The sequence below is a fragment of the Excalfactoria chinensis genome, chromosome Z (genome assembly GCF_039878825.1).
Source record: "Excalfactoria chinensis isolate bCotChi1 chromosome Z, bCotChi1.hap2, whole genome shotgun sequence".
NCBI lineage: Eukaryota > Metazoa > Chordata > Aves > Galliformes > Phasianidae > Excalfactoria > Excalfactoria chinensis.
The window spans coordinates 67621676-67646436 of NC_092857.1; the positions used below are offsets into that span (position 1 = coordinate 67621676).

General features: G+C 39.5%; 1 protein-coding gene across 3 annotated transcripts in view; it reads left to right on the forward strand.

The window, feature by feature from the left end:
- PLPPR1 (phospholipid phosphatase related 1) overlaps window positions 1–24761 on the forward strand; it is a 111033-nt gene that overhangs the window by 43096 nt on the left and 43176 nt on the right. For all 3 annotated transcript variants that reach the window (XM_072360357.1, XM_072360359.1, XM_072360358.1), the window contains exon 2: window positions 6360–6468. In XM_072360357.1, the coding sequence (XP_072216458.1) occupies window positions 6406–6468 (63 nt within the window). In that variant the 5' untranslated portion in view covers window positions 6360–6405. The remainder of the gene's footprint in view (window positions 1–6359; window positions 6469–24761) is intronic.

Consider the following 24761-nt stretch of genomic DNA (forward strand, 5'->3'; position numbering starts at 1 on the left):
ACACCAGGCAAGTCTCAAAATGTACACACATTTGGTTACAGTCAACTACTAGGCAATTTCTCTGCTGACAAGTAAATACCAAATGTGACTTAAAAGTGTTAGCTGGGCTTTGGTTACCAGCAGGCAGGCTGGCTCTGGTAGCCTGGTAGCTCTGATGTCTGTAACCCTTTACCTCTCTGTTTATGGTGGATGTGCTCAAAAGCTTTTCAATGATAGGAAGCCAGAGCTAAGTGTATACGCTCCTTTTGCCTAAGCTCTGTTGTGTATAATCAGTGCTTATATGCACCTTTTCATTGATTAAGGACAATCTGATCCCATTTATTACTTTCTGATTTGTATATTGAAAGCAATGTGTTCAGGCTCACTGAGGCAACAAACAGAGGATCAATTACATCGTACCTCTGAATAGTTGCAGATGTGGTTCTGTTACTTTAGTTTTATTTCTACATACTGAAATGAAGCCAGCAATTTTGTGGGGTTTTCTTGCATCCAAGTGAAATGACTAATCACCTCCCTCATACAACCCCACAAGACCCTGCCAACATGACCTTGGCTCATGGTGCTTTTTGACATTGTGCCCTGCTGGGTCTGGGGCCAGAAGTCAGCTCAGCCAAGACTGGGCCACATGGAGGAAGGTCCAGGAAGGTGCTATGGAGAAGACAGCACCGTGGTCCCATCTCCAAACACTACCCACTGTGGGACAAACAGAAAAGAATGAACATGTGTAAGGGGGATATCAGACTGTACACAGTTTGATAAATGGAAAAGGACAGCAGGCCTCTTGAGACATGGAGAAGGCTGAGATACTTTATTAGCTCTTTGTCTCAGTCTTCATTGCCTGTCAGGCTTCCCATGTCTCTGGTTTCCCTGAACTTCTACACTGGAATCGGGGATGAAAAATAATTCCCTGCGTTGTAGGAGTGCAGGAAGTCCAAGATCACCTCATGAGGCTGAATGTGTATAAGTCTATGTGGCTGGACAACATGCTTCCCAGGGCTCTGAGGGAACTTCCTGATGTGGTTGCCAAGCTGCTCTCGATCATTCTTGAAAAATCATGGCTGTCAGGCAAAGTCCCTGGTGACTGGATGAAGGGAAACATAACTTCCATTTTTAAGAAAGGGAGAAAGGAATATTTGGGGAACTAAAGGCTGATAAGCCGCACTTCTGCGCCTGGGGAGGTCATGGAACAAATCCTCCTGGAAGACTTGTTAAGGTACTTGAGGGAAGACAAGGCGATCCAAGGCAGCCAGCACAAGTTCACCAACAGCAGATTGTGCATGGCCACCCTTCAATGATGGAGTGATGGTTACAGTAGGCAAGGGAAGTACAGCTGATCTATCTGAACTTGTTCAAGGCTTTTTACATGGTCTTATACCATGTCCTTATCTCTAAACTGCAGTGGGTGTAGTACAATGTCACGTGGACTTCTCACACGGTAGGGATTTGGAGATGATTCATGCTATCATTCAGTGATTCTGATTCATTTTATAATACTAAAAATGTTTGTACTTTACCCAGGAAAACATTAAATAGCCATTACTCTTTATTGCAGGAAATTCTTACATTAAATTCTTCAAGCCTTTTTGTATGGATTCATTAAGTTTATGTGGGAAGACATTTTAACCCTCTATCATCCCATTGCAATCTACTAGAAATTACATGCATTTTCATGCCAAGGTTGTACTGGGATAATGATGTGCCTTTGGACAGGGCTAGATTAAAGCTTCATAGAGGGGACATGAGGCTGCTGCATCTTGGGGTGTGTTTGATCAGTACTTGTGCAGACTTACAGTGTGTGTTCTGTGACATTCTGAGTAGCAATACTCACTTTGGTCTCAGTAGCAAGCCAAGGGAAACCTTGGCATCAGATCTGCAAAGATCTGTGCAGGAATTACCAATTACATCTGAAGTGTAGAGATTCCACAGTCAAGTGGATGGAGTGCTTGAAAGGAGACTGAGACCAATATATATATATTTTCAGCCTAGACACTGAATCATTGTGTGATGTCTGGCAAATTGCTTCAACACTTTTTGGCTTTATTTCCCCACAGGAAATAGGAGACTCTGCTTAAGAATGAAATTTGTAAGAGGGAGTGTAATACGTAGTAGTTATAATTATACAGCACTCTGCAAAGGCTTGGATAATCGTCTTGAGCGATGACATTAGTTTTGACTTTGTTTTCCTAATTGAATGAAGGTTTGGCATACTCAGTTTCATGTTTCAGTTGTGCAAACTGATCCTGGATGGACTGGTGCAGAAGGGTTAGTCCTTTTTTTTTTTTTTTTTTTTTTTTTTAAGTTGTAAACAGAATTCTTATTTTAATGAGAATGAAGATGTTTGTAATTTGAATCCAATTACCAGCAAGGGGTTGCTAATTTTTAATGCAAGGTTAAGCTAATTTACAAACCAGAAAATGCTTGCATTTTAAGTGTCCTTAATTTTGTTGTGCTCCTCCTAATATAACAATTAAATAATTACATTTTATTTTAAAGCAGTGTTAGCTGCTACTAAAAAGATCATTAAACTACTTATATTAAGAAGGACAGGAAATCCAATCTATTTTTTTTTTTTTCTTGTACACATTTTGGGATCAGATGAAAAGTTGACCAGTGGTTGCTCTCCTCATCTAAAGAAACATGCATTGATTAAATGAGACAGATGCTGTAAGCTGTGATAAACAATACCTGCTCTGGGTATTCAGCTTTTCTGGATTTTGAATTCTGGTATTTTCCACAGGTGCCTAGATAATTATTATACACTGCAACAGTAGGGGTGACCACTGTCTTCTGAGGAATGGGATAGCAATTCATCATTTGAGCGCTGATAACATAGAATGATGATGAGCTGTACTGTGTCTGCTGCAGGGGATATGTATACTGTAAGGACTCAGAAAATGCTTGTTTATCCTAGAAATGTCTTTTTAGCTGTGTGCTTAAGTGAAAAGCTTTAGAACGTACCTGAATGGGGCTTTTAGTAGCCTGTAAGAAGATACCTTTCTTTTTCTTTCCTCTACTCTCTGATTCTCATTCTTTTTTCTTCCTCTGGATGGATCCCAGAGGCAATAAAATCTCTTCAGTTTGAGTTGTTCTTTCTTCGCTGTCCTTTTTAGTTAACTTTCAATTCACTTATGTATATTCCATGTCTCTACTTGTTCTCCCAGGAGATGTCAGACAATAACCTCCTACACTGTAGTTCAGGGGCTTTCTGAAAATGTAAGTGGGGTAAATTGAGAAAAATGAGAACCAACTCATGCTAATTAATTCACAAATGCAGTATTATATACCCTGTTTAAAGAGTGGAGGCACCTCATAATACCAGAGCTCTAAATTATTAATATTCACTCTACCAGGGTCCCTAATTAACTGGAATAAGTTTGACCAATTTTCCTCTCATTTCAGTGCTCACATATTAGACACTAAAAGGTCATGGCAAGTGGGAACTGAAAAGCCTTCTGTAGATTTGATAGCACAAGCTTCTTAACAGTTGAGTCAACTGATAAAAGTAAGAGTGAAAATGATCAGGCATTACCATATGCTGATATTATAGCTGTTATTTCCCACTGCTTTGGTCGGACACTTTGTGCTGTGAAAAATGAGTTCAATGCAAAGAGGTATGGTTTTTAAGATGAGACTGTCAATAAACACTTGTTTTACATCTTACTGTGATTCTCCCATCTTGGAGGCAAAAGTACATCACTGACTGCTGTGCGAACTGAAGCAGTTAGGGATTGCTGTAATCTGTGTTTTGCCATGTCTGTGTCCCTAGTGGACTCGCTGCCAGCTGGAGAGAGACAAAAGGTTGCGTGCTCCTGCTCAGATCACACTGTTCCTCCCTTCCACCCTTCTGGAGACTGAGCTGATGACAAAACCTACTATGACAAGCAAAGGCTAACTGCGAGTTTTCCCACAGTGTGGGAATCAACTGGCCTGACCAGGCAACTATGTGGTTTTAGACTACTTATATCTGACACAAATGTGTCATCATACAGGAGAGAAGCCGACATCTAAAATGCTCTCCCATAGGAAGTGCTGCTTTTTAGACCAGTTTTTCACAATGAGCATGAAAGAACGGACATAGTGATACATATTTATTGACATAAGGAGTCCCCTAGCATTAAAATAGACACTTTTATATGACTGCTAAGAAATTTCAGTATCCTTGCTGGCCTATACAGTTGTTTCATGCACTTGTTAAGAACATTTCTCATTTTCCTAGTTCGCTTGCAGTCCTCTGCTTTCTTTAGGAATATGTCATTGGAATTGAAGGCATGGCTGTAAGTTACAAGACAATGTTATGAAAAATATTGTTTCTATAAGAGGTGGATATGGGAAGGCATTCATGCAGGTGCTGAGCTATTAACATATTTACACTATGCCATTTGAAAATTAAGATTTGCAGAAAAATTGATGACAGTGTGTCACCAAGGTACAAAAAGAGTTAATATAGTAATGCACTGTAAGCAGCTCTAACTCTCTAACCTACTGTTCCACCAAGCACCATGTGTTCAATGAATTAAAGGGCGAGGGTGCTGCACAAGTACTAGTGGTATGAACCGTATTGTTAAAAATTAATGGTTGCAGAATTTTTCTATAACCCAAATGGAGTTTGAATAGCAAAATCCATCCCCCCCTCCTTTCCATCCTCCAAAAAAATGGCAAAAATCCCTGAGAGAAAACTCAGATCTATCTCCTAAGTACAGGTTAAGTATGCTTTAAAGAACAGGCATTTTGAAATTCAGAATGTCTGTATTTCAGAATTGGCATATAGTGTAGGATGGGAATCTGAGGCATATCAGAGGTAACATTTTTTAACCCTGTGAGAAACCCAGACCTGCATTTTTCAATGGCTAGGAGCTCAGAAGCTGACTTAACACAGTGTCTTCACTGCAGCCACTACAGCTGGTCCTAGAACCACATTATCAAAATCTTCATGGGCATTGTGTATTTTACATCTATGGTTCAAATAAATTATGGAGATCTGAGATTAAAAATATACTAAGTAGTCCCTAAGTGGGAATACTAGTTAGATGGCGGTAGCAGCTGACCCAGTTCCTCGGTCCATAACCTCTGCTGAACTCTGTGCTCTGTTAATAGTGTGTTTTCCAGTGACCCTGCTGAGAGCTGGTGGAAAAGCATTGTCTCCCATTGCAAGCCTCACAAGCTCTGTATTCCAGGGCCTGAATCCTCACCTTGATAACAGTGAGCTCAAGCAGCTGAACCAAGTTGCTGTGCAAAGCTGCTTCTGGAAAATACACCAGCTTTCACCTCCTTCTTAGCCTGTGGCCCATGAGATTCTCATCACTGGTGCATGATTTTGGTGTGTTGAAAATGAGGTTGCTCCCACCTAAATACAAAGGAGAGGCCTATGGGGGGAAATCTCTTGGTGGCCTACTCCTTCTTCATGAGGAGAGAGGTGGGGCAGGCTCTTCACCAAGAAGGTGGTTGTTAGTCATGGCATGCTGGTGTTCAAGAAGAATGTGAATATTATACAATCCTGTGAACTCTGTGCTTATGTTTAAATTTACTGAAAAGGATTTGCACCCTCACGTGTGTCTCCTGCTCCCTGCAAACATGTACATGGCAGGTCTTGATCTACACACTACTTTTTCAGGCTCATTTCTCTGATAGCTTAGGTCACTACCAATCCTACTCTCTTATTAAACTGTTTGAGCCAGGCTTTACTTTTGGTGCATTTATGCAAAAAATCACAGTCTCTCAATAAAAATTCTCTGTGTCTTCTTTTCTAATTTTGTGCTGCAAAGAGATCAAATGTCTTGGCACAGACTGTGACATGAGTATGTTAATTAAAATAGCCAGTAGCTTGAAGTAAAGGTACACAGGGAAGGTGTTCTGAGTTACTATACTAATTTATAGCAGGACAGAAAGAATATGCAGCATAGGCCCATGCTTCCTTGTTATTTCATGCAAGTAAATGTTTATTTTTACATTGTATATTGTATAGTATGTGTCTTTCAAAGTATAGGTTCACTAGACAGTTACCACCATCTGTTGATTCAAAAGACATTGTAGGCAGGGTAGTAGGATGAAAATGTAGTTTTACAGTGTGTTTTGAGGAAGAATTTGCTTGGGCATGGATTGTCATTAAAGACAATAGTTGTATCCCTTATTGCTCTTGGCTCTATAAACGATGTAACTTTTTACATGTCTGTCAGTTATGCTCTTGTGCTGCAAAAGGGATGCCTTCTGAGGTTATTTTGAGCAAACACGAATTAGACCTTTGTGGGTTTTTTTGTCTGTCACCCTCGTCCTGTATGTCATGCTATGAACCTTGGTATGTTAAATGTGGAGTTTGCAGAACAGTGGAATATGCTGAAGTATCTTTGTCTTTTCTTTTTCAGGATAATAAAGTTTTCAACTGTGCCTCCTCAAGAAGTGTGATGAGAAATGGCTTTGGGAAATAACACCCAGAGAAGTTACTCCATCATCCCCTGCTTCATCTTTGTTGAGGTGAGTGCAGCACTCAGTTTTCTCAAAAAAAAATCACTTTGCTGGCCAAATAGCTGCAGGTGTAAGTCAGCAAATGACTACTTGAGTTCAGTTTTCTTCAGGCTTCTATCTATTTTCAGGCAGGACAACAACAAGGCATGGTTTAGAGGAATGTCAGATCTAGCATTCTCGTGGTTCATAAAATAAGCAAGCAACATTTATCTCTATTTACAGCTTAGGTATAATATAAATGTAGGTGAGGAACAGCCCTTCTCTAAGTTTGAGGAAGGAGCTGGCTAGCTGGAGGGTCTGTGAACTGACAAAGAGTACAGTTACAAGAGTGGATGTTTCCACATGTTTTTAAAATTGGCCCAATACTCTGTATGATTGACTATTTTGTGGTGTTGCTTCGACTTACCTCAACACTGCCAGACAGACCAAAATCAATATTGAAACAAATAAATGTTCAGCCGGTGCTTAAAAGGCTACCAGGATTTTCTCAATGAGGGTGTAGATCTATGTTTGCAGGGAGAGTGAAAACTTGATTTTGATATCATTGCCTGTGACTACCTGTCCAATAGTGCCACCTCTCTAATGTAGCATGAATGCAGCTCTTAATCATTGGCTCAGGTTGTGAGATTCTTAAGCTTAGTGACAAGAGAAGCAATAAAAACAGACATAAGACTAATTGTAATGTTGGATATACAGGAAGACTTACCTCATTCCCACTGAAATGTTGGTAAGACTCTGGTGTGCTGCAGCAGCAGGTGTAGTGGGCTCTGTAAATCACTTCTATTCAAAACAGATATCTCCTCAAGGCCTTGGAAAGCACACAGTGACATCCAGGACCTTTATAATGTTTACCTTCTTACAGTCTTCTTCTCACAGGATCTTCCTTAGCCAGGAGCTAAAGTTTCATTGTATGCACTCTCTACTTTCTGTGCCACCAGTTTAGCTCCAGCATCAGTCAGAAGATCCCTGTGTATTCAATCTAAAGTCAGCAGTAGTTTTGTTTTTGACCTGAAGGGGCAGTGGTCAGTCCACCCTTACAGGAGGAATCATCGGGTTGGAAGATGAAAATGGTGGAAAAGTGTAACAGAACCACTGCTATAGCTCAGCACGACATCCCAGCTGCAGCTGTAGCAGATACTGATGTGGGAAGGTGGCTGTCACACACAACATAGTGAATAGTTTTAAATTAGACTTGAAAGAATGGGGAGTAGACAAGGATTTACAATTCTAATTAAAGTTTTTTAGGTTAGTTGCACAGGCTTTTCAGTTACACCTGGAGAAACTCATTGTATATCAAGTCAGAATGTTAGTAATCAGCATATGATAAAGTCATCACCTGGATTCAGGCTTTATGTAAAAGAACCTGAATCACCCACTTATGATGGTGGAGTTATCCCTGGCCACTGTGGGGACACAGATTTTCCTGTCCGGCAGCATTTCTATAGTAAATCTCACTTAGGACTTCTAGCTGCCTAAATTATGGACAGCTCTGCATGTATTTTTATAGTTTCCTGTTCCAGAATGTGTCTCACCACCTCCTGTAGACCCTGCACCCGGGTATTGCTAATGCTGATGGGCTTAATCATTTTGTTAGTTTATGCTCCGCATATCCTCTTAGAGACTCAGCACTTGGTTCTTGTTGTCTTTATGATAAGGGGTATTCCTACATACTGGGGCCAAAGAGAAGGAGGGAAGGGGGTAAGATTATACAGTAACAGCCAGCTCCATACTGGAGATATTTGCCTTATTGCTCATTATGCTAACCATGCTGAAAGTGGCCACGAGGAGAGGGTACTGCTCAAACCAACTGACCTTTCCGCTGTTTTATAGGGATTTGTCACTGGCATACTGTCCAACTTCTGGGGAACCTCTGCATTAATGTCTTGAGGGGATTGAAAGACTGTTCTTATTGAGAAACAAGCCACTATTTTATCCCATCACCTAAAAAAAAGGAAGGGTAAAAGCAGAGAACAAACTGCAGTAAGCTCAGAAGAAACATAATGAACACCACTATAAATAGAATTTCTCAAATTTACTACATGAAACAAGCTGCTCTGAAGGTTTTTAGTCCTCTAAATGTATGAATGATGAGCCTGGTTGGTAGTGTGTGACAGAGCTATAAATTGTTCCTCCTGCAGACAAAACTGACACGAACACAAGAATAAATCATTTGTATACTTTCCTTGTCCTTTTATATGTTTGCCTTCCTGATTAAAATATAATTTTAAATGAAAATTCAAGTAGAATCAGAGAAGTAGTGTCCAAAAATGGTGTTCTCTCTTCTGCATTGCACAAAAACACATTTTCCCTGTTTTTTTTTTTTGTTTTTTTTTTTTTGTCCATAGTGGAGATTTTTAATGCTATGCTATTGGAACTGCAATGTCAGGCACTGTAGCATTAAAAAACAGGAAATCTAATTTCCTGCTGGGAATGCAGAGATGATTGATAGTAGCCATTCGATCTGAAAAACCTTGTAAATCTCAAGACATACTGAAAGCACTTTGCCTTTCATACTTCTCCATTCTATGTATGAAACTAAGAGTGGAGTTGATAGGCTGTGTGATACTTGGCTGCTGTTGCTAAAGGTGCATGGAGAACAACAAAAAATCATGTTGTCTGCTTTCCAGATAATGTTTGTCCAAGTGAAAACAATCTGGCAGTTAACATATTTGGTGTTCATGAGTGAAAAGGGAGGTCAGCATGACGTATTATTATTTACTAGGATGTTCCCCAGGATATTCTGCCTTCCTTACTGTCTTTCATAGAATGTAGTGCTTTGATTAAAAATTTTGAGATAATTACTCTTAAGAAAAAGTAGCATTATTTAGGCTGGGCTTGGTTGTTATGTCAGTTACTCTGACAGTAGATATTTGACAAGTGCCCAAATATGCAGCATCCCTTTAAATAAATGGATGGTGGAAACAAGGTGCCACAAGCAGTTTCCACATTTCAAGTACAATTATGCTCCAGTCTGTACAAATGAGACACAATTTTAGTTTTTATAACATTATTTTTTTTTCCTTTTCATTTTCTTTACTCTCAGCTAACTTGTAGCTGTTAATTATTATAAAACCTGACTTGAAGATGAATAGCTCATTATAAGAACTTCCATGCTATGTCTGCGTCTACTAATTCCATTTTTTGAATACAAAATATGAACTTTTTAATAACGTAGAGATAGCATGTTATGTCTAATCTGTGATGATGGGAATGATAAATGAATATTTTTAGTCCCTAATTAGAAACATAATGTCACATTAAGTGTAGATTTAAACACTGAATATGGATTCATTAAACTAATCTTTAGCCACTTATCAGATTTGAGTGCTTCTCCCAAACAACACAGGCAGTTTTCCAGATGGTCCTTTATTGTATTATAAGAGGTATTGTTGCAGTCTGGCATTTGTCACCAAAAGTTTATAATGATTTCCTATATTTGATTGCATTAAGTGTGAAAACAATTGATTAGGAAGTGCAAGAGAGTCATGTTCTCCCTTTCCATGTCTCACCTTGGAGCACTGTTTGCAACCAGTGGTAGTGGAGAGAGAGGAAGCTCTTCTCCAGCTGAAGGACAAGAAGGACTTCATCATGCAGGGGATCTAAGGAGAACTTCACAGTGCTGTTGTACCTTCTCAGTTAAGAATTGTATTATCACGTTCAGTTATCACAGTTATCACAGTTATCACATAACAGTTATCACGTTCCTGCTGCCCAAAGATACAAATAACTTCTTTGAAGAATATTTACTTGCTTCTTAGCCTCCAAATCCAAGGAGAATACTATTAAATTACAGGTCCTAGAAGAGACCTAAAATAATTGCAGAAACTAAATATGACTTGTTCCAGGGGAGGGGTAGTCTTGTGCACAAGGCACAAGACTGAGATCTAACAAATGTTTAGGTTGGTTTGATTTAGTTTTCAGCTTTCTCCCCATCATTCAAGAAACTATAAACAACAACAAGTGTTTAAGCATCAGAACTAAAATACAAATGCATGTTGACTTTATAAACCAAGATTGCAGATTTGATCATTGGATTCCTTGACAATAGACAAATTTACTGTTTTGCCTGAAGAGATTTCATCACAGCAGATTTGCCCGTGGCAGAAGGCTTCAATTCTTTCCTCCCACTAGCTGCTGATTTCTTAGAAGATGAAGGTTTCTTGATGGCTGGGGCTTCTGGTTTGGCTTTCTTAGCAGGGGCTTTCACCTTGGGTGGAGGCTTTGCTTTCTCTGAATAGGCCACAGCGGTTTTACTGGGTTTGGGCTTGAATTATCTTCACTTCATTGGAGGGGTCATGCTCCATGATTTTTGAGGAGTTCTATTCTACATCCTCTTCTTTGATGGTGGCTCTTCCTCCTCAGACTCTTTTTCTTTGGATTCTTCTTCCTTCTCAGATTCTTCCTCCTCTTTCTCGGCAGATTCTTCAAAGTCCTCATCCTGTTGCTTGTCCAGGTAGAGCACGTCTGGGCAAGGATAATAAGGGAAGCAAAGCTGAAAGGTTCCACTGAAGCTCTTTACAGAAATCTGCTCCAGCCACCCATTCTTCTCACATCTCTGCAGGGTTCTCTTCAGTATTGTTCACATATTGTGCATTGCAGCAAGGATGGAGTAGTTTTGTTTGTCGCTCAACTGACGTGTGTTCCTGCTCTAAGCAGTGAGCAGGACATTGAAGATCTGCTTGAGGACTGATGTTTCATGCTGCTGAAGGCTGTTTAGAAGTGCAAAGAGCAGAATACCCTACTCAAATGGCTTCAGTGATGGACCCAGAGAGTACAGCAAAGGCTGGAGAGCTCTTGGATTTCTGTAGGTTCCATATTTATCCCAGCAAGTGCAAATAGTTCACAGAAGATCATTTGAGGACTTTTTGGTGGTCATAACTTATCTCTGAAGTGTTCTAATGAATTATAGACAAGTATGACAGAAAGTTAAAATCACAACCAAGGGCTTGTTTTCCATGGTCCAATCTGCAGGTGTCAGGGGGTACTTCATCAGGACAGCTGAGCCTACCCTCAGGTATATGCAGCACATCCATGAGCAGAGGAAAAGGGTTTTTGAGGTGGGAGCACTGTGTGGTGAATCCCAGTTCTCTTTCAGAGGGGTTAGTGAGCTGCCATGAGGTTTTGATCCATGCTCTCTGGTCATTCACTTTTATGCCCTCTCACCCAGAGTGTCTCACTCTGGGACAAAATGGGTAGAGGAAAGCTGTGTACATTCTAACTGAATTTGGTGGGATTAAAGTGATTGCACCTACTTTTTCCAGCATATTTGATGCTTATGATAAGTGACAGGAAGTGTGATGTGGTGTGATGATTGTATTTCCTGGTAGATGTTGGAAGGCTATGGTTAAATATTTCAATAAACAGCATCTGCACAACTGTGTGTGTCAAAGTATGCAAAAGACATTTGAGCCACTGTGTCTGTGTGAATGGCACTTCTTAGAGAAACACTGAACAAGCAGCATATTGTTATTTATTTAATATAACCTTCTCATCTCTTGTGACTCAATCGTCATTATGATTATAATGGCTATCTAAATAATAAAAGAGGAATATTCCAGAATTTCTGACTGGACAGCACTTTCAGCTTTCATTTTCCTCTTCTTTCTCACGCTGTCTTGAGGGATTGAGTTGTTTTATGGTGAGAATTACATGAGGATTAATTTAAGTACAGTTCCTTCTAAAAGGTGCATCTGAGGTGTCTTCACACAGTAAAACAGGAATTTTCTGGCTCCAGATTTAATTAAGTTGTCTTAAACTGATCAAAGAGTTACTGAATACCAAGTGACTTTAATATGACTGATGTGTGTATCACATTGTTCTTTTTTGTGGATTACTGTAATCCTGACATTGACAAGGTAGGTTAGGGCAGGCTCAAATAATCAAAACCATCAAAACTTAAAACACTAGAGTTCTCTCAAATTCTAATCTGAAGATCCTACCTTTTCATGCTAATTGCATTATTCTTAGGAAAGCTTTTGCAGGCAGAGCAGAAACTGTTTCTCCTTGACAACTCAGTGTATTGCACATTGCATAGAACTGAAGGTCTTATAAGAAAAATCTTTTCTCTGTTTCGCTCTCAGAAAGAAAACAAAAAGTACTGCAAAACACAAAACTCTACCCTTATGTCTATCCTGAGCAAACGGTAGGTATGTTAAAGCCTCGCAGGATCTCTTTTTCCATAGTCACTGCGGTAATTTTTACTTTACTTTTTCTGCTATTTTAGTTTTGGACATATTGAATTATCTTCAGACACCAATTCAAAGTTAACTCTAAAAAGAGTAACTTACAGAGAGAAACATATTCATCACTTTCTCTGCCTGTTTGCATTTTCCTGCCAGTATTTTGTGTAGTCAAGCCAATCACTGAACTTTAGCAGCAGAATTTCTTCGATGTTGAAATCATTTGTGAAAGTGAGACAAGTGCCTCTTCAACAGCCGGCGTTTGGAAGCTATGAAAAGATCACTAGAAAAATCATTAGGACAGTCATGACGTTCATGCCACATTTTTAATTCTGATTTTTTGTTTAAATGTTCTGAAACCTCAAAAGATTGTGCATTTGGGTGTACCAGCTGGCGATCTGTAATTCTAAGCAGAGTGTTCATGGTCTGTGGAATGTTCTGCCTTAACAGTGCAGTGTGAAGGGTCTTTCTCTCTGTGTTGTGGTCCTCAAAGCAACATTTTTAAGAGGCACAGAATATAATGGGAGTGACTTTCTATTTGTGTTTTGTTTAAAATAAATAAATAAATAAATTATCTCCTAAGATAATCCTGCTGATTGTATTACAGTGACTATCCTTTCTTAAAGGATGTGTGGACATGGAGTCATTTTTTTTTGGATGGTCAATATATGGGTTTTAATTTTGGCAAGGCAGTGTCCAGTTCCAGAAAACAAACAAAATCCAGGCAAACTTTACTATAAACATCAAGAGGCAACATGGTCTGAATTTATGTCCAACAGTTTCAGTAGTCAGTGGCTGTGTTCTATATTGGTATCCAGTATTCACTGTGTGGGACTTTATGATTGTGGTTCCTGCTGAGGTAGACAGGAAGGATCCTCCGGTGTGTGGCACAAACTTCTACCTTGCTGTAGGACTCAAGCATGCCCAACCTGAAGACCACAGGCCACGTGCAGCCCAGCACAGCTCTCAATTTGGCCACCCCTTGCCCTGCACCATCATGGCAGATCTACCTCCTGAGCAGCCCCTCAGCACCAACAGAACATCAGTGAGCCATTAGCTCTGTCTGAGCTGACATCAGGGCATGGGGCACAGTGCAGTGCCAGCCCCAGTGATGGTATTTAGCTGTATGTATTTTGAGACGTTGGCTAAACACAGTCCTATGAACATTGAAGAATATGAAGCCATGCCTACTAATGTGATAAAGGAATCACAGAATCACAGAATGACCTGGGTTGGAAGGAACCTCAAGGATCATGAAATTCCAACCCCCCTGCCTAGCAGGGCCACCAAACTTCCACATTTACTAGATCAGGTTGCCCAGCGCCCCATCCAACATGGCCTTGAACACCTCCAAGGTTGGGGCATCCACAACCTCCCTGGGCAGCCTGTTCCAGGACCTCACCACTCTCCTAGTAAAGAACTTCCCCCTAACATCCAACCTAAATTTGAGAACTGAATTCGAGAAATGATTTCAAGATTGCTGAAAAAAAATATTCTTTTATTTGTGACTCCATTTTCAGTCCACAGAAGTACACCACTTGTAAATTTTCAATTGGATTGTGCAAAGTTGCAATCAAAAATCTAATCAAATCTCTTTATGTGCCCCCTCTTGGCAGAGAGAGAGATATCTTTCTCTTCACATGCCTTACTTGTGCCACTGCTTTTGGCAGTGCATGCATTTGTAAACAATTGTTTTCAAGAATCAAGTACAGAAAGAGTCATATTTCATCAAAAATTCACTGGATGCCTTGAGACCTCATTATGAAATCTCACTATATAACCAGATCCAGAACCAGACTGAGACACTAGTTTCACAAAAACAGGGTCACATATCACATTATTTTTGTAGTTTTGTTGCTGTCTTTTTTATATGTTGTAATAAAAAGCATTAAAAAATAAAATACGTTTTGTTATGTATTATGTATATATCATGTATTTAATGAGGGCTCTTCCAAAAACAGTGCCTCCTATTTTATGATGTTGGCAGTAATGGCAGTTGAGGTTGAACCTTCCCACCAGTATCCTATTATGTTTTGTTGCCGTGTGACAGATGGCAGTGGAGGGACAGTCTGGTAGAATGGGTCTGACATGGAGGTGCAGGTAAAGCAAAGGCATGTCACCGAATTCCTCTATGCAAAAAAATTGCACCTATTAACATTCATCAGCATTTATGAATGTTTTTGGGACCAGCGAGTGGATGTGAGCACAGTGAGGTAGGTGGTGTGTTTCAGCAGTGGCAACAGTAACAGTGGGTCACTTCTGTTGGTTGTTATGAGCATGGCACGTGGGCTCTTGCTCATTGCTGGTGAAAACAGAGAGATAGTGGTAGCGACTGTGTTGAAAAATAGTATTTTATATCTGAAAATTCGCTCTATCAAACATTGTTATTGCACTCTTTGTACTGGCTGTAGTTTCCATGGAAGTAAATAAGAGGCATTAGAATTACAGAATCATAGAATAGCTCAAGTTGGAAAAGACCTTCAAGATTATCAAGTCCAACTGCAGCCTAACCATACTACTCTAACTCTAACAAACATCTGCTAAATCATGTCCCTGAGCACCCCATCTAAATGTATTTTAAACACATTCATGGATTGTGACTCAACCACCTCCCTTCTCCAGACTAAACAGCCCCAGTTCCTTCAGTTGCTCCTTGTAGGGCATATTGTCCAAGCCCTTCACAAGCCTTGTTGCCCTTCTTTGGACCTTCTCCAGCATCTCAATGTCCTTTCTGTACTGAGGTGCCCAAAACTGAACACAGTACTTGAGATGGGGCCTCAGCAGTGCTGAGTACAGGGGCAGGATTACTTCCCTAGTCCTGCTCACTACACTATTCCTGGCTCTGAAGATAATTCCTCTTCACAAAGAGCAGCCCAGATAAACCAAAAGGTTGGACACTCATGGTATATGTGTTTGTTGTGGTTCTGCACACACTATCCCAGTGCTTTTTCCTTCATCTGCGTACTGACAGCAGTACTAAGTACTAGGCAGCTATCCTGGGATGCAGTGAGGAATAAACACCCTAGGGGACATGTGAGCTTGTGTTGTATAAACTCCCCATCGTTAGCTGTGCTAGTTAGATGACTGTGAACTGATGGTGACAGATGCTGTGCGAAACCAGAGGCACTTCTCTTGGTTGATGATGTTTCTGAATAATCCCTATGCTTCAGTCACTTCTGTTTCATGAGACTCATTGCTTTGTTTCTTATTCACTCAGCAAATACATCCATTTCTCTTTGTCTCTTCATAAATAACTCTTTATGCTCCCCATCCCTTATTGCTTGCTTGCTTGATCTGCCTACCACATACTTCTTTGTTCCAGATGATAACTCTATACCGTACCATTGGATTAATGTCATTAAATGGGTGTCTGATGAATATTGGTTTGATTTTACTGAATTGCTACGCAGCTCTAGTGTCATAGAATCAAAGAATGACTTGGGCTGGAAGGGACCCTAAAAATTAGTTCCAATCCCACCCGTTCACAATATGAAATTTAATTTTCTGAACAGATATTCCTTCTGGGTCTCTCATAATTAGACAAAAAGTACAAAACCTTTTGTAACAGAAAGCTCGTAGCTGAGATGAGTACTCAGGAAGAAAACAGGTTGCTATTTGATTATCTTCTTGAGGACATTCAGAAATTAGCATTAAGAGCCTACCCAAGAGGGATTAACTGCATTACTACATTTTTCTGTAAAACATAAATGAACAAAGGATTGTACTGTTGCTTGCAGCCGTGTGAACCCAATTTTTTATCCCCTGTTTTTATTCTGAAATTTTCCCACCGCAAATAATCCATTTGACAGCCTGAATATTGTCTCAGGTTCTGCACCAATTAATTTGATGCAGCTTTCAAGGAAGAGATTAACAGTAACAAAAATTCTTTGCTTTTATGGGTGATTAAAAATTGTATTTGGTGATGGGAGAAACTGATGTGGACACACTGCTTTGTCTGTTTTGCTGTGTCCTGAAAATCACCAACAGTTTTTATGATGACTTCAAATTGTACTTCACTGGTCTATACAACAGGGTTCGTAAGAGAAAGAATGATGATCTTTTAATTACTCAGTAGTTAGGGAAATAAGATTTGCTTTGCTTTTTATGTAGAGAGGCACTTTTCAAATTTTTAAGTTAAAAAACACACTTTTGGGAGATTACTGCTATAAAAAAATTAGTAATATTGTTTCTAAGCGAACTGTAAAAAAATATGTTAGAAAACCATAATTCTTTTATTCAAATTCCAAGTGTTACATATTCAGCCCTCTACAAATCATGGTATTTCTAGTAGTGATTGGACAACTTTGATTAGGCTTAACATAGGAATCAATATGAAAGTAAATATAACTGTATAACATGGGCAGATGTTAAATGATTGCTGTCAATGAAAATTACTGCTGAATTCTTCCCTTCTTTCAGAAGTACACTTAGATTGTAGTATTTCTTGCAGATTATGATAGATGAGGAGAGGGTTTTGTTGGTGTTTTTTTTTGTTGTTGTTGTTGTTGTTTTTTTGTGGGTTTTTTTTTTTGCACTGTGCAAAGATCTGAGGCTGTTTCATGCTTTCTCTCTTAAGCATTCAGCACTGAGCTTCTTTATTACTCTTATGAAATAAAATTTGACAATCAGTGCAGATGCGGTGCATTATCATGTGACTGACTCTGCCATGACACAGTTACACCATTTCTTCTGGTCTGCATCTGTGACGATACATTTTCTATAGTCTGTAGGAATATCCCTACATTTATTTAGAATGATAAAAAACAGGTGGGAAGGAATGAACTGGAAACTGAAATCCACACTGTGTAATTACAGTATCCAGCCTTCCCAGAACCTTTCAGTAAGAAAGGTATGAGAAACCTCAGAGCAAAGCAGACTTTTAATGTATATTTTGCATTATCAAATCTATTCAAAGTTTCTGACAATGGCTTTGGCAACAGTAGTATTTTCTTAGGTCTATTTAACCATTCTGTCCAATTTCATCAGGCTGGCAAAAGAATTCACTTGTGGCCACCAGCCAGCCAACTCCAGACAGCAGAAAGGAGAGTTTTGTTCTAGCAGTGTTACAGGGGTAAAGTCATAGGTAAGTATAAACAGTTCAGCTTTCAAAGAATGTTGGCATTTTCAGTTCTTTAGAAATTCTGAAGAGTCTTTGAACTGGTTTTAAGAATCAGCCTGCCAAGTCTTGTGCTTACTTTACCACCCTAAGATATTGGCCCAGCCTGGATCTTCCCCAAGAACTGGTATCTTCTCCCTTCAAATCACAAGTGAATAATCTGGTTACTAGCACAAGAAGACTATGGCTACAACAGTGTGTGATGTGAAATAAACCAAAATATAGTTTTATAGGGAAATGGTGCTGCATGTTTCTGTATTTCTAACTCACTTAGCTTGGTGATCCTCCTCAGTCCATCCCCACATCCCAGATTATTAGCAATAATTATTTTTTCTTTAATACATTTGCACAGTCAGACTACAGTTCAGTGACATGTTTCACAATAGTGAATATAATACAAGTAGTTCTCAGATAATTTTCCTGAAGCCTAGCCATGTACTGTCCAATTTTGCAGACTATGTTTGTACCCAGCTGTGAACAAAGTGCAGCTACTAGAGATATGATGTGAAAATCTTCCATATGAAGATGAGTTTGAAGGAAATCCATAAGTGTGAATGGGTGTTCTGGAATTTGTTACGCGTGCAAATTGTGCTAAATGGGTGCTGAAGCCTAACATACATGAAATCATAACTCATGAAATCATTCCTTATCATGGTGTTAGCTTACAGTGGTGATTAGAGGTTGACCCACAGGTTCAGAGTTGATGGGTCTTAACAAATTTTATTTTAGCTTGATGTCATGCGTAAAATAATAATTCTGATGAATTTAGCAAGCTCAGACTTTGTAAGATTTGGGATTTCTGTGATTTTGGTATATACAATGTTAAATTGTATTAGTTCATCCAGGAACCACCCCCCTCCCCCACTCCTTAAGGGTCAGGAATAAAGAACTGTCTTTGTCTTACAGCAGGAAGATTTAAAGGATCAGATTCCAGTTAGGGATAGATTTTTAGGAAGGGCTGATAGATAAGTGATTAATCAGTATGTTACTAAGCATCAGCTTGATTGTTACCGAGTTGTTACAAGCCCAAGAAAACAAGTCATTCATAAGGATCAGTAACTCTCACTTTCAAGTGATGTGTTTATTGTACTCACTGGGACTACCATCTGCACCAACCTAGGTATACCTAGAGCCTCATGTCAGTGATCTCTGTTGGTCTTTGAAGAGTTTGGTTTCCATGCAGTGCACCATAATTTCTGTCTAGGGATAGAGCACAGACGTGGTGGAAGTGCTTGAAGCTGGGCTGGTTTGCTCTGAAGTTTTACACATACCATGAATCCAGCTTTATGCTTCTTTCTTTTGATGTCCTTTGCAACCTGATTGCATGAGGGGATGAATGGGGAATGTAGCTGAACACATGGGGAGATAGGCTCTAAAAGGTTTAAAATTACTTTGAATGATCAATCAACTTTTCATAACACTGTAGCAATTAATAGCTTTTTATGTTTCTACAGTAATTACTGATAAAGGCTACCAAAAACATGCTGTAATCAGATTAAAGCAGGATGGAAATTAATGCTGGTGCCACTGTCAGTTTTGCCCCTGACTTCAGGAGGGTAAATTTATCAACTAAAATAATATCTAGATTTGCCTACATAATGGCTGTATCACTACTGCATTTCCTTCCCCAAGTTCTGTTATTAAGTGTTGCATGTGTGTCCTGTAAAATCAGTAATCCACTGCTCATCACCATTTAATAGCTTTATTTCTGGAGTATAGACTTTGCCTATCTGGAAGTAGTTTTTTAGGGTAGTAATGCATCAGTACTTGTTTCATGCTTTATTAAAGCAAAGAAATGTATTGTGTATGTATTCTGTGCAAAAGTACAGCAATATGGATTTAATAACATTTTTATCTACTGGGATTTAAAATCTCTTATCAAAAGAGTTTGTGATATTTTGTTTTTCATACTGGAGCTATTGATTAAGTTTCTGCTTGATTTATTGTAGTCTGTAACCATTACTGCATTTCTAATAAAACAATAGCAAAAAAAATATGAATAAATGTAGCTCATAAATGTAATCGAGTTTCTTCTTGGTGCCTGCCCAATGTAAGATTCCAGTTATAATGGCATGAATTAACCTTTAAAAGAGAGTACATCGCAGATTACACTTCTATTAGCTCTATGATTCTGATAATCTTTGATTTGGAGCCAGTTAAATCAGCAGTCATCCATGATTTTTATGAGCTCACTTGAACCAGACAAATCAAAAGTCTGCTTTAATGGTAGGAAACATGCTGAGACTCTCCAACTGGCTAATTGTGGGAAGAACAGTCCTTTGTATGGAATGGGTCTCATATGAATTCATACCAACACTGGTTTATCATGATGAGTTTCAGGCTTTTCATTCTTATTGCAAGAGTCTTTCTGTAAGAGATGAAAGTTAACAAACATTGGGGGAGCTGGACAAAATCTGCAGTAGATGTGATGTGAATAAGGATGACAGCCAGGGTCAGCTGAGTCAGAGACCTAGGTCTACACTTATGCAAGTTAAAAGACAGGAAAAATCAGATGGGAAGAGATCTCTGGAGGTCTCTGATATCAGCATGTTCAGAGAAGTAGCAGCTGGATTAAATAATACCTAACTTCTTCAGGTAAATGGCTGTAGCAAATAGCACTGAGTATGTCTACTTATCTTAACAGTTAACCAATGAAAAGGGAATGTAATCTTCAAGCGAGGAAAAAAAACGAACAACACAAGTAAACACTAAAACCTAACAATTTTATACAAACTTTCAAAATGCAAGTTTTTCCTTCTTCCATCTTTTGCATTCGTAGTTATGTAGAAAAACGATTACAGGTTCTGAAATCTGAAGTGTCCATTGTTTAATTTTTAACAGAATGTAAACTGTGATAGAAAAGTTGTATAAAAAGTATTCGCTTAGACACAACATTATTTAGAAGCAGTGAAAAAGATTCAAAGTGATAACATAATTGTGGTTCTCTTAAAGCTCATCTGGAAAAATGTTGGAGGCAAACAAAATGGATTTTATAAGGCAGTGTACATATTAATAAGACTGTGTCCATGTAGGTGAAAGAAAGCGTCTTTGACAGTTGCCTGCTTATTTTAAAACATTATCTCCATCTGATTCTTCTGACTGGTCTGAGCGATCTGCTATCTTGGTATCAGTAGAGAGTTTCTTTTGGCAATAACTGCTGCATTCATCAATGTCTAACTACTATAAACTTGCACTGCACTATTAAATAACACCTGTCTAGAAGCACAAGAACATTTTATGAATTTTAATGTAAGCTGTTCTGTTAATGACAAAGATTCAGAGTTCCAACCACCTCCCAGGTTGTCAACTTATGGGGAAAACCTTTAAATGTGGAAGAAATAAGAAAAAGAATGGGCAGCTATGAAGATGATAAGGTCAGTATTGTTAGAGTAAGACTAGATTTGATTTTCCACCTTCTACGGACAGTTTTGGAGTGATGAATTCTGGCCAGCCATGATATAAGAGGACCTGCTGTCTTTACTGGACACAGTGATCAATTACAGGGGTACTGGAATGTCAGCTATCTAAATACAGAACTTGTCAGGGAACTTCTATCAAAAAACACTGATTGTTTGGGTCTGAGTTTTTTCTCGTCATTTGTAATTTGTTTCATTCACTCTGCTAATAGATAATGTGCCACTCACTCACTTAGAACGAAACTAGAGATACTGATTTTCTATGATTCACTGTTTTTGTATGGCTTTTTATCTGATACAACCCCATAAAATTACCCAAGTCTGCACGTGCAGGTATGCAGCAGTGTCTGGGAGCTATATTCAGTGGAGCACCCGAGCTAGCTGAACTGGAACTATGTGGCAAGAGTAAACAGTTAGTGATAGTGGTAGGAGACTCCCCCTGCATGTGGGGAACAAAGGGCCCCCCACCTGTCCAACCTGATCTGCCATTTAGAGGCTGTGTTTTAGATGCAGTGTCGTAGGGCATGGGTGCCCAGACAGTGGTCTCTTCCATACTGTCAGTGAGGAGGAAAAGCCTGATGAGGGCTGGCTTGATCCTCCTCTTTGAGCATCAAGACTTCTTAGAACTGGATCCACCTGACCAACAAGGGCAAAAGTATCTCTGCCAAGTGGATGGACAACATGGAGAGGAAACCTTTAAAGCAGGAATGAAGAGGGAGGAAGAGAATAATCAACAGCCTTATGAGAAAGTGACCAGATTGGAAGGACAGCATGCAAGGAAAGGGAGCAGCATGGTGTGAAAAGGAGTCACTAATCAGCTCAGAGAACTTTTAAACAACTGGGCATGTACAAGTCCATGAACTCCAAAGGGATGAACACACAGAAGCTGGCTGATGCTTCCACTTGCCACACTTGAGAATCTTTGAAAGGTCCTGGTGGCTAAAAAAGGTTCTTGATGACAGTAGGAGATTAAATGTCACTCTTGTCTTCAGGAAGGACAAGAAGTAAAATTGAGGGAGCTGCAGGGTGGCCAGTCTTTGCTCAGTCTTTGTCAAAGCAGTGAAGCTACTAATCCTGGAAACCATGTCAAATCGTACAAAGGATGAGAAAATGACAAGGAGTATTCAGCATGACTACTGATCTTAATATGGAGCAGAAGGAACCTGGGGTGTCAGTGGAATAGCCGAACATGAGATAGTGATATGCACTTGCAAGAAAGAAGCCAACAGCCTCCTGGTCTGCTCTGGAAGGAGTGTTGCCAGAGACAGGTAAAGATGATCCCTCCCTTTTGTTCAGTAGTGATGAGAAACATCTGAACTTGTTTGCCCAGTGTTGGGCACACTGGTACAAGAGATACAGTCTTTCCAGGAATGAGCCTAATGAAAAACCATGATGATGAATAAGGGGCTGGAGTATCTTTAATATGAGGAGAGGCAGAGAGGGCTGAGGTTGTTCAGCCTGGAGAGAGAACACTAAAGAGGGGATCTTATCAGTGTGTATGCATACTTAAAGGGTTACAGAACCTTTATTCTTTAAGATACTTTAAAATCTGATTGGACATCAGTTTGACCATCCTGACTTTGATTGGAGCAAGGGGCTTGGAGTAGGTAATCTCTAAGGGTGCATGCCAACCTCACCAGTTATGTGGACTACAGACAACTGTCTGGCGTCACATCTAGACATGTTTGTATCTGGTCATACCTGATGGGTCTTCTTTGTGCTGAAATAACCACTGTAACACCCATGCTATAAGGGAAGCTACATTTCAGTTTTAGAGCTGGGGAAACAGAGGCAGAGTCACTTGCCTACATAGATTCCTCAGGCTATTGTCAGGATCTCAGCATCTATGGAGGGTGTCTTTTATCATGACTTCTGCTGCAGTTTGAAACTTGACTCTCAGATTTGTGTAAGAAAATCCAAGTGCCTTTCAGTAGCTGCTAGCTGAATCCCCCCTTCTTTTTTTAATGGCTTTAAACTGTCAACAGAACTGAAAGATAAAGAAAACAGTTTTCTCTCAGAACTGTATATTTATGAAGTTATATCTCCATTGTAGTGGTGCAACATGTTAGAATGTATTTGAGTAATAAATAAATGCAGTCTTCTATAGAGCTGCTATCTCTGAAACACCATTACTCAGCCTTTCCCTTTCTTCTTTTCCTCAGCAGGTAGCAGAATAGGAATATTGAAGTATTAGTCATTTGAAAATGATAAAGTGTTTTTATGTATATGGGAAAAAAGGGGGATTAAGTAGAAGCTTAAAATGTCAGCCTGCTGTGCCACTATAGGAAAGAATGAAAAGAGAATATTAGACTGCTGCAAGAAGTAGTTAATAATAATAAACGAAGAACTTGTCAGCAGAGGTAAGAATTTAAAACTGTCATTTGTTGTAATTGATGAAACTATCAGAGCCCCATTTATGAAAGGAAGAAACAGTCCAGGCACACAGGAGTAAGGGCTCTGACCACAAGGAGAGTGAAGAACTAAATTCCTGTCAGAATATTCCTTACAGCACATGGCAGTTTGATTCTTAGCAAAGAGCACTAGAGTGTGCTCCTTTTTGGCGCGAACACAGGTAGCTTGTGGAGCTGCCACTTGCAGCTGTGTAAAGACAGATGTGCTAAAGGGTCTGACTGTAGCCTCTTGTCTGTGGAAACAGATTAATTTCTGACAAATTATTTACCTGTTCCTAAAGTCAAATACCAACCCAAAGAACTTCTATAATTATTAAAACTTCCACATAAGAGTCTGCTGTTAATACCTTCGAAAATCAATGCCAGCAGAATTAGACAGAAATATGTAGTGTCTAGGCATTTGGCTTTTGTGACCCTTCATGTTTACTTTCAAATATTCGGAGCAGTGAAATACTGTAGAACAGTGGTTTTACTTAAGCATTAAACTGAATTTACTGAGGTTTCTCTAAACCTCACAGCTATTCAGTGTTCTGGTCTACCCACAAATTTTCACTGAAATATAACTGGAGGAAAGTACTTATTTTTTTCAGAACTAGACTTTTTTTCTACTCAAATTTGCATTGCCCAGAGGGGTAGCTTTTAAGAACCTGAGAGGATCCATCTCTACTTGAGACTCTTTCCTAAGAGGCAAATTGATGAACAGAGATGAGCAGGGGGGCTTTTTGTTTCATTTCTAGGGCAGGAGAGATGAAAGCTATGAAACAGCTAATGAGAGAGAAGATTTGGAGAGTATTCTCAGTATGAGGAAAATAGGACTATGGGCCTTCTGGAGAGCTGCTCTTTCCAACACTGCACAGCTACTCTGTGACACCTTTGTAAGGATTTCCACCCTGGAAAAGTACTTCTGTAGACCTGCTAGGTAAGGGTGCTGGGAATTGGAAACAGCTTTCCTTTCCTTTGGCTGGATATGATGCCAGCAGATTTTAGTTTTGTCCATCTGACAGGGAACTTTTTTTTTACTTCTTTGGTATCTGTCAGAAGAGTAACGTTGTGTGGATGAGGCAATGGCCTACTGATCCCATGGCAGCTGTCTGCAGGAAGGTAGCTCCTTTTTTCCAAGTGGAGGGAAGTTGGGAATAATTTTCAGGGAGAGAAAGATGCATCTTGGACATGAACAAAG